This window comes from Sesamum indicum, linkage group LG9, assembly GCF_026168435.1.
Source record: "Sesamum indicum cultivar Baizhima isolate 11 linkage group LG9, ASM2616843v1, whole genome shotgun sequence".
In the NCBI taxonomy this organism is placed as follows: Eukaryota; Viridiplantae; Streptophyta; class Magnoliopsida; order Lamiales; family Pedaliaceae; genus Sesamum; species Sesamum indicum.
Window position 1 is genome coordinate 18636517 of NC_142665.1, and position 9944 is coordinate 18646460.

Below are 9944 nucleotides of genomic sequence, written 5' to 3' on the forward strand. Positions count from 1 at the left end.
GTTTTGCTGCAGCGATGCTGAAGAACAAGGGAAAGGGAGGTAAGAATCGGAAGAGGAGAAAGAACGAAGCCGATGGTGAGAAGCGAGAGCTGGTGTTCAAGGAGGACGGCCAGGAGTACGCTCAGGTCCTGCGTATGCTCGGGAACGGCAGATGTGAGGCCATGGGCATCGATGGCGTTAAGCGCTTGTGGCATATCCGTGGCAAGATGCACACAAGAAGGTCTGGATTGCTGCCGGTGATATTATCCTCGTCGGCCTCCGCGATTATCAAGATGACAAGGCTGATGTAATCTTGAAATACATGCCTGACAAGGCTGCCGGTGGATTTGCAATTCAAGAAGAACTACTTCCATTTGGAAGAAAAACCAGAAGCAGGGAACTCAAAATCAAGAAACCAGAACACTGTGAATTTCTCTTGAAGAAGACTGATACAATCAGATGTATATATACACCTCAACTGAAAAACTGATGCTCTCCCGCTCTATAAGTTGCTACTCTTACTATATACACGCCTTTAATATTGCGAGATTAAAACCAGCTACTAATAAAAACGTATTGTCAAAGCAAAACTTGCAGGGCCTTCAATACGCTTTCTTCTGTGAAGTAAAAACTCTTTACTTTTTCTTCTTTCTTCTTCAAGCTCTGCAGACTGCAACCCAGCTCAACTTCAGATGCTATTCTTTACAGAGAGCACTAGGCTTAATGAGGGTATTGCTGGTGGACTTGACGAGGAGGATAATGGCCCTGGCGATGATTACATTGAGTTTGGAGACGAGGACATCGACAAACTCTAGATACTTTTAGCAACAAATACAGTGAATTCGAGGACAAGGACATTGACAAAGGGGCAAAAAATAAGGAGGATTTCAGGGAAAAAAAAAATCAAGAAATTACAAAGGGGCAAAAAATAAAGAACTCAACATTTTGTGAAGTAAAACTACAAACAAAAAAGAAAAAACAGAATATATCACGAAATAGAAAAACCCTCAAGAAAATTGAAAAATAAATAAAGAAATAGAAAAAACCTCAAAAAATCAATTTAGAACAAAAAAAGATCAAGAAATTACAAAGGGGCCAAAAATTAAGAACTCAAGATTTTGTTAAGTAAAACTATTGCTCCACATATCGTGTCTAAAACCAACAAAAAAGAAAGAACAGAATAGATCACGAAATAGAAAAACACTCAAGAAAATCAAAAAATAAATAAAGAAATAGAAAAAACCTCAAGAAATCAATTTAGAACAAAAAAAAAAAAATCAAGAAATCACTCAAGAACATTCACAAATTTCTTAAGAAATCTGAGGATCCCAGTGCTCCATGATGACAAAAAACAAAAAACAAGAGAAGAAAGAGAAGATGGGCTACAAAATAGTTAACAGACGAACAGAAGGCGGAGGGATCAGTTTAAAGAAATCTTGATTCTTGATGGGAGAAGAAAGCCGGAAACTCAAGCGAAAAGAAAAACCCTTCCGAGAGAATTTAGAAAGTGAAAATGAATGGGTTGGTGGCGGTTAAACAAATTTATATTAAGCAAAACCTTTGATGAAGAGTCTCCTATTGCTTCAGCATGATTTGTGCAATGAGTAGAGTATACACTCCAAAATAACGACCACCATTCTGACAGAAACCCTTCAGGAGGATACAATGCTGCAGAAAGAAATACATGTAGAAATGGCCCACAAACAAACCGAAGAAACGGCCATGTCGAGAGAAAGAGACTATATATATATATAAAATAATATAAAGAAACAAACTCAGGTCTCTCTCGGATAAGAAGCATCAAGAAGAAAAATCAAGAAATTCATCAAGGAAACAAGGGGAGCCGTCGGATATAGGGTTTTGCTGCAGCGATGCCGAAGAACAAGGGAAAGGGAGGTAAGAATCGGAAGAGGGGAAAGAACGAAGCCGATGATGAGAAGCGAGAGCTGGTGTTCAAGGAGGACGGCCAGGAGTACGCACAGGTCCTGCGTATACTCGGGAACGGCAGATGTGAGGCCATGGGCATCGATGGCGTTAAGCGCTTGTGCCATATCCGTGGCAAGATGCACAAGAAGGTCTGGATTGCTGCCGGTGATATTATCCTCGTCGGCCTCCGCGATTATCAAGATGACAAGGCTGATGTAATCTTGAAATACATGCCTGATGAAGCAAGGCTGCCGGATGTGAAAATGGCGTGGATTTGCAATTCAAGAAGAACTACTTCCATTTTGGAAGAAAAACCAGAAGCAGGGAACTCAAAATCAAGAAACCAGAACACTGTTAATTTGTCTTGAAGAAGACTGATACAATCAGATATATATATACACCTCAACTGAAAAACTAAACTCTCCCGCTCTATAAGTTGCTACTCTTACTATATACGCCTTTAATATTTTAATAAAACATATTTTAGAAAGTAGAATAAAAAAGTATAGTGGTAAGTGAGTAGGGCATTTTTGTCTCGTAATGCTAAATTATTTTATCAGGGATGTTTTTGTTACCTTTCATATTTTAGGGATGTAAATGAGACAAAATGCATAGTTCTGAGGTGCAAAATTTATTTAATTATATTTTAAATTATCTATAAAAATAAATTCAAACATACATTATTTCCAAAACATACTTATTTATTTTTGTTTTTTTCTCTCTATTTCCATAAAATAAAACAACACACCCGAAAAGCAAATCCAATCACCATGCAAGATTTTGCGGCAGCCTTTGACCCTACTAAACTCACAACGGTTCACTCTCATTTTCGTTAGTTGTGTGCCACAAAATTTGATATGAATAATTTTTTATATTTTAAAATATATTATAAAAAATTTAGTATTATGATAATTTTATTGTTAGATTGTGATAGGCTCAGTAGATATTATACTAAATACATTTTGAATAGAGTGATTGGATAATCACTACAAAAAGATTAGGATTTGTAACGGCTATACATACGCACGAATTTTGTTATGTATTTGTAAAGAGTTGGATGTAATGACATCATGGAAAGGCTGATAAAAATTTACTTTCTTTGTAATGGTCGAAGCTGTTGAAGAATTCGTTATAATTTTTTGTATCCGTAAAGCCGTTACAATTTGTAATGATTTCTGAAATTAGGGACGGCCAACTTTTCGCATTATGCCAGTCGTTACAAAAACACATTACATATACTTGGCGTTACTATTTATCTATTATTTTTGAAACGGTGTGTAATATTTATAATGGTCTTAAGAAAAAATTAAAAGTCGTTACACTTACTGTGACAAAAACAACAAGAAAAAGTACAATAAGAAGGTATTACAAAAATCAAGTCATTAGGGACGGCTTTTTTTATAGATGGTATTACAAAAAAAGCCATTCCAAAGGCGAACATGATAATAATTACATTTTTTAACAGCTAATTTAATCATTTCAAAAGCCGTTAGAAAGACCGTTACAAAATAGATTATATATAACTATTTTGCAAATTATTTTCATTTCATTTCATTTGTTGTAAAGATTCTTATTAACCACACACACTCTCAATATTCTAATTTTCGTGCATATACAATTAATCAGGTTGATTATTAATTATTTAATTTTTGGACCGTCAACTGCTGATCATCTCTTAAGTTGGTTGACCAGGTAACAACGACTAATTTAATCATTTTGTGTTTAATTAAATCAATTGTAGTTTACTTATTTTAGTTATTATGATTTTTGATCTCATATGTTATGTAAACCTAAATAGTGTAATGTAATATTTATAAATTTATAGGTTGTCGAATTATATAATTATATATATACATGTGAATATATAGTGATATATACATATATATATATATATACTCATGTTATGAGAACTGAGGAGATGGATGTATGATAAGAACCTCCGAGGGAAGGCAGGTCTTACATCGGAGTTTGAGTATGGGGTTAAGACTTTCATAAAATAGCTAAGTGTCATTGTGGACATATGGATGAAGACAAATTTAGGTGCTCTTACCGAAAGTCAAAAAATACAAAGTTCAGAACACCCGACGATGTCAGTTATCACTTGTGTATGCGTGGATTTATGCAAGAATATTATAATTAGACTTTTCATAGCGATGTTGTGACTGCCCCTTCAGTGTCGGAGGAGCAAATCCCAGCTACTCATGATCGAGGGAAATTATTCACACCGATGATGAACAACAAATGGATTGGGCGTAAATGATGGTTTTTTATGTAGTCGGGCCGTGTTATTCTTCTTCTTCTCACAATGGTATGCCTGATGATGGTACGAGGTCCTGTCGTATTAATGTTGGTCCTAGTTCATATTATTATGTGCGGTGACCCCTATGATTATGAGTTAGGGTTGGCAGACTGTTTTTATGATGTAGTGCATGTTGTCAACCAGTTATTGTGGAACGGTTGCATCCAATCTCAATTGGCATCTATTACTGAGTTGGTGGATGTCAAGCCGACGGTCATATTTCTGAGCGATCATATGATCGAATATCTCAATGGGCTAATAAAATATTGTCCCTCAATCACACCCTGCCAAGAGATTACTATAGCACGAAAAAGTTGATAAAGGATTTGGATTTACCCATTGAGAAGATTGATAAGTTTAAGAATGGTTGTATGTCGTACTAAAAAGACAACTTCGATTTGGAATACTGCAAGTTTTGTGGAGACGGTAGGTACAAGCCGACCCGAGAGTGAGACTCACGCTGCAAGAAGTACCCGTATGTTGTCCTTACGTACCTGCCGCTTATTCCCCATCATCCATCCATCCGATGCAGAGGCTCAGAAGCATTTTAACCAGACGTATCTCAATTTTGTATAAAAGCCGCATAATGTTAGGTTGGGTCTGTGCACAAATGGTTTTGCGACACACCGGCAGTACGGTCGTACTTATTCATGTCGGCACATTATTTTCACACCATATAACCAAGTCTTGGCAGACTGATATCCCATATCAGCCGGAAGAAGTCGTACCAGTCCCTGAAGTTGCTACAGATAGTCAGACGTACGATCTCTATGATCCTGATGGTATACAAATTATTGTCGATCTTTCGATTGCACATCAGTAGAATGCAGGTACATCGTGGACGCAACATGGTCAAACTGATAATGAAGATGATAAAGATAGCTTCGAGGACTACGAGACTGATGAATAAGAGGCTATATAATCAAGAGTTTTATAATGAAATATTGCAAAATAATATTGTGTTTTAAAATTAAAAAAATTATTTTATTTTCAAGAAAAATTATTAATTTGAAATGACCAAAAAATGAAAAGACTATTACAATGGTCGTTACAATTTAGACGGCAAACTTTGGACGCCAAGGGAAAAATGGAGGGAAAAGAAATTTTGTAACAGCCAAATTTAAAAGCCGTTACATACGAAATTAATCGCGGCAAAATAAAAAAGGGTGGTGGGATTTTTTATTTCAATAGGCCGTTACAAAGGTTGTTCCAAAGGTCGGTACAAATTTAAATTATACAAACCATTTGAAAAGCCGTTGCAAAATGAAGTATTTAAAAAATTCATGTTGAGAATTTTGGAGGACACATGGCAAGTTTTGAATAAAAAATTAATAATGATAATACTTAATATATCAAAATGAATATATATTATCTTTTTGTGGTGTTTGGACATATATTCTAATGAAATGAGATCGCTTGGAATCTCCACGTGTTAGTTGTAATATTGCTATCAACGACAGACAAAACAAGCAACAGAATATATAAATATATATCTCTGTGATTCTCTCCGTATTGTTCTCAAACTGATACTGAAACACTAGAAGACAACCTCACTCTTATATTCTCAAACTGATACTGAAACACTAGAAGACAACCTCACTCTTATTTCATGAAAAACGACAAGCCGGGCTATCCGTTTTACCTCAGCAGATTCGATCTTTGTCCAATAACGGTATCAACTGCCGGCCTGTCAACTGATTTCTTGGTAGGAATGGGACATCATATGATGCAAGAAACTTGCACACTGCAACAATCTAAGTGCAAGAAACTCAATATATTGATCGTTGGTAGTCCAAGAGGATGGCGTTAGATGGGCAGGATTCTGCAACTTGAATGCATGGGAACTGATGAAAAGCTGAAGGCCGCCAGAGGATGGGGATGGTGGCTTCTTGTGCTGGCTATTGCAACTCTAGTCATCGCTGCTTCTTACATCACTCTCGGAAGGAATTTCGGACATTTGAATGTTTTGTTTCATCATTCTCGGAGGCATCCAGGAGTAGTTGAAAAGTATTCTGATGCTCTAGCCATTGCCCTACAGTTTTTCGATGTCCAGAAATGTAAGGTTAATGCATCTAGTCTTGAATGTTGATCCTCTTTTTCTTGTATGTCTTCTTAGCCTAATACAATGTTGTAATGTCATGAACCTTATGTGCATGTTGTTAACATGGTGTTAAAGCTTGTGAAAACAGAGCAAAACTCATCTAAACAATATAAAGCAGTACCGGGAGCCCTGAACTCCTAAAGAAGAAGCTCACTCTCTCTCGTATTATGAGTCGTTTGGTGCTTTTCCGTTAGCAGTGTGTTTTGCCTATTAGTGTTTTTACAGTAGTTTGTTGCATATAACTACCCTTTTTACATGGGCTACAACTGATTAATCCTAGAGTTGTGTGTGTGTTTTGTGTAGCTGGTAAGCTGGTGAAGAATAGGATTAGTTGGAGAGGGGATTCAGGGTTGGAAGATGGACAAGACGCGAATTTGGATCTGTCGAAAGGGCTCTATGACGCTGGGGATCTGATGAAGTTCGGATTTCCAATGGCATTCACTGCTACAGTTTTGTCATGGGCTATTCTTGAGTACGGAGACCATATGAAAGAGGTGAAAGAGCTGGAAAACGCTCAGGATTCCCTCAAGTGGATCACTGACTATCTCATCAATGCACATCCATTTCCCAATCTCTTCTATGTGCAGGTTTTTTTTATTATGCTCCTCTCTGTTCTTGCAATCTCTTCTCCCAACCTGGTCTTACAAAAACAAACTGTTTCTCAGTATATGTTTGGCTTGCCTTTCTGACCCAAGAATATCTGAAAGGACAACATTACCGGGTAATATTTGATACTATCTCGTTGTCTTGAATGCTACAACCGATAATGAAATTAAACGATTCTTAAATGCTACAATGAAAGTTTGCTTGTGTTAATGAATTGTTTTCTGTTATAAATTCAAGTTTGATACTTCTATTTCTCTTTCAATGTACTGAACTGGATGAGCAGAATTTTTTCCTAGTTTTATCAAACTTTTAGTACCCTAAAATGCATTTGTTTTATGTAGCCGGTATATATCACAATACACTGCATTTTACGTTCAGCAACACTTACTGATATTTGACTCATACCACAACTTTGAACTATATCAATCATAGTGGTCGAACATATTCAGTGTTAAAGTGTTTTCAGTTGTCAAAAACACATTCAAGCTTGTTAGACGACTAGTTGCTGAAACTTTAGCCATTGTATTCCCAGCATATGTCCTGTGCAAGGAAAGGGTCAATTGCTTTGTATCCCCCTTTGAAAGCACTATAGGCAACAAAACCCCCTAAAAAGTAACGGCTACGTGGCCCCTAAATTTTTAAAGAGAAGCTCATTGCATCACGTGTTAGGGGCTCATCTTGCCATTTTTTCAAAAATTTAGGGGGTTACATTCGCTTTTTTTCTCGGTGTTTTTTTTTCCTATTAGTGTTTTCACAAGGAGCGTGTTGTATGACCTGCAAGAAAATACTGATAAGTTTGTTTATGTTTATTTTGGTGTTAAGGTGGGAGACCCTGAATTGGACCACAAATGCTGGGAAAGACCTGAAGCAATGACAGAAACAAGACCTCTAACACAAGTGAACACATCCTATCCTGGATCAGACGTCGCAGCAGAAACTGCAGCAGCTATGGCCTCTGCCTCTTTAGTATTCCGGTCCACCAACTCTGCCTACTCCATGCTGCTTCTCGACCATGCTCATAAACTATTCACGTTTGCGGATTCGTATAGAGGATCTTACAGCATCAGTATTCCAAAAGTCCAGGACTTCTACAACTCGAGTGGATTCGGTGACGAGCTCTTGTGGGCGGCAGCTTGGCTTTATCATGCGACTGGAGATGAGTCATATCTGACGTATGTGACTGTTGAAGGCAATTTCTTTGCTAACTGGGGAACACCAACATGGTTTTCTTGGGATGACAAACTTGCTGGGACTCAGGTATTCTTAGAATTCTATTCAGTTTTGGAACAGCAAAAAATTCTAAGTCAGCTGGTTGAAGCTGAAAGTTTGCATCAAACAGGTTTATTTATGCGCTTAAGCACATTTTACCCCACATTGAAATCATTGTTAAACACCAATATCTCATAAAGAAAAAGAAAAAAGGTAACACAACCACTAAACTTTTGAATAAGAAGCTCGCTTTCTCCCGCATCAGTAGGTCTCATTGCTCTTGTTTTTGCTAAAGGGTGTTTTTTATGTCTTTCTCTGCTGTCTGTCTGTTAAACGGTGTGCATTGTAACTTCCACGGTCAGGTTCTGCTATCCAGAGTGAACTTTTTTGGGTCAAAAGAGATTCGAGGTGAAGACAACATTGCTCTCCAGCTGTATAGAAAAACGGCTGAGGTTGTTATGTGTGGGCTTCTGTCAAGTTCATCATCAGCAACATCATATAGAACCGAAGGTACGTAACTACGTATTTTAGGAGAATGTGGAGCCTCTTAAAGACTCAAACCCAATGCATTCGTCTTAGTTTTGTACTCTGATGCAGGTGGTCTAATATGGGTGAGGGAGTGGGATGCTCTACAATACCCGGTTGCCTCTGCATTTCTGGCACTTGTATATAGTGATTATATGCTCACCTCTCATACAAGAAATTTGTACTGTGATGGAGAGCTTTATGAGCCAATGGACCTACGAAATCTCGCCATCATGCAGGTAATTCTGTCATCAAAACTATGTCTTAGGGGCGCTTATAGGGAACAGTGGAAAACAGTCTCCTTATATGCCGTAGTGTATCAGTATCTTAGAATCATGAGGAAACATTTCTCTGCATGTTGCATGGATTCAAATATATGCCGTAGAAGTTACATTTTAGCAACAAAGATGCAAACAGAAAACTGTGTATCATACTCAAGAACATTGGTTTTAGATGCCACAAGACGACGGATACTTAAACCTCATTGGTCTCAAGAAATTGACTTTTGAACAAAACTTGATCTTACAATCTCAACCTCCTCAGGCGGATTACGTGTTAGGAAACAATCCAATGAACATGAGCTACCTTGTGGGCTACGGAAGCAGCTACCCTCAATACGTACATCACAGGGGTGCTTCGATCCCTACAGATGCCAAAACGGGCTGCAGCGATGGATTCATGTGGCTGAGTTCAACAGCTCCCAATCCGAATGTAGCAATCGGAGCACTTGTAGGAGGACCATTTCAAAACGATAGCTACATCGACTCCCGCAACAACACTGCGCAAGCTGAACCAACGACTTATAATAGTGCAGTCTTGGTTGGTCTCCTTTCAGGGCTCATCGCCAACTCTTCAGTAGTTCACTCTTTCTTGTAACTCTTCTTCTGGCAAACTGTACATATATGGGATACTGTTTAGGTGACCACATTGATGAGCTAGTTTATCAGCCAATCAATCCTTCCTCTGCTTACTCCTTTACACTTCTGTTAATTATGTCGTGAGTCCAACTAATTTGTGTACAATAATTACTGCTGTATTTGGACAGTTTTGTAACTACGTGATTCATACTTAACTCCAATTGGTCCATGTTGTCTCACTTTGTGGGTAATATTTTGTTTCATTTCCCTACATATTAAACATATCAAATGAGTAAGTTATCAGGATTTTGCTTACACCTTAATTTTGTTATATTTTCTATGATATTATGGCTTCTAATACAGTTGAGATTCAGCATACGACATTGAACTTTTTCAGCCAGAATTGAACTGTATAAAACAATCATGCAAAAGTTAACTTATG

At 37.6% G+C, this 9944-nt stretch overlaps 2 protein-coding genes and 1 pseudogene across 2 annotated transcripts; all 3 read left to right on the plus strand.

Moving 5' to 3' along the window:
* Positions 1-14: 14 nt before the first annotated feature.
* On the plus strand, positions 15-965 carry LOC148786983 (eukaryotic translation initiation factor 1A pseudogene; annotated as a pseudogene).
* Positions 966-1772: 807 nt separating this feature from the next.
* Positions 1773-2273, plus strand: LOC105178387 (eukaryotic translation initiation factor 1A-like). The gene has a single exon (XM_011101851.3). The coding sequence runs from the start codon at positions 1851-1853 to the stop codon at positions 2271-2273; it is 423 nt and encodes a 140-aa protein (XP_011100153.1). The 5' UTR covers positions 1773-1850.
* A 3483-nt stretch (positions 2274-5756) lies between these two features.
* On the plus strand, positions 5757-9741 carry LOC105178385 (endoglucanase 24-like). The gene is made up of 6 exons (XM_011101850.3): positions 5757-6261; positions 6609-6892; positions 7734-8168; positions 8483-8630; positions 8718-8884; positions 9189-9741. Exons 1-6 carry the CDS (start codon positions 6015-6017, stop codon positions 9519-9521), a joined length of 1614 nt encoding a protein of 537 aa, XP_011100152.2. The 5' UTR covers positions 5757-6014; the 3' UTR covers positions 9522-9741.
* Positions 9742-9944: the final 203 nt, after the last annotated feature.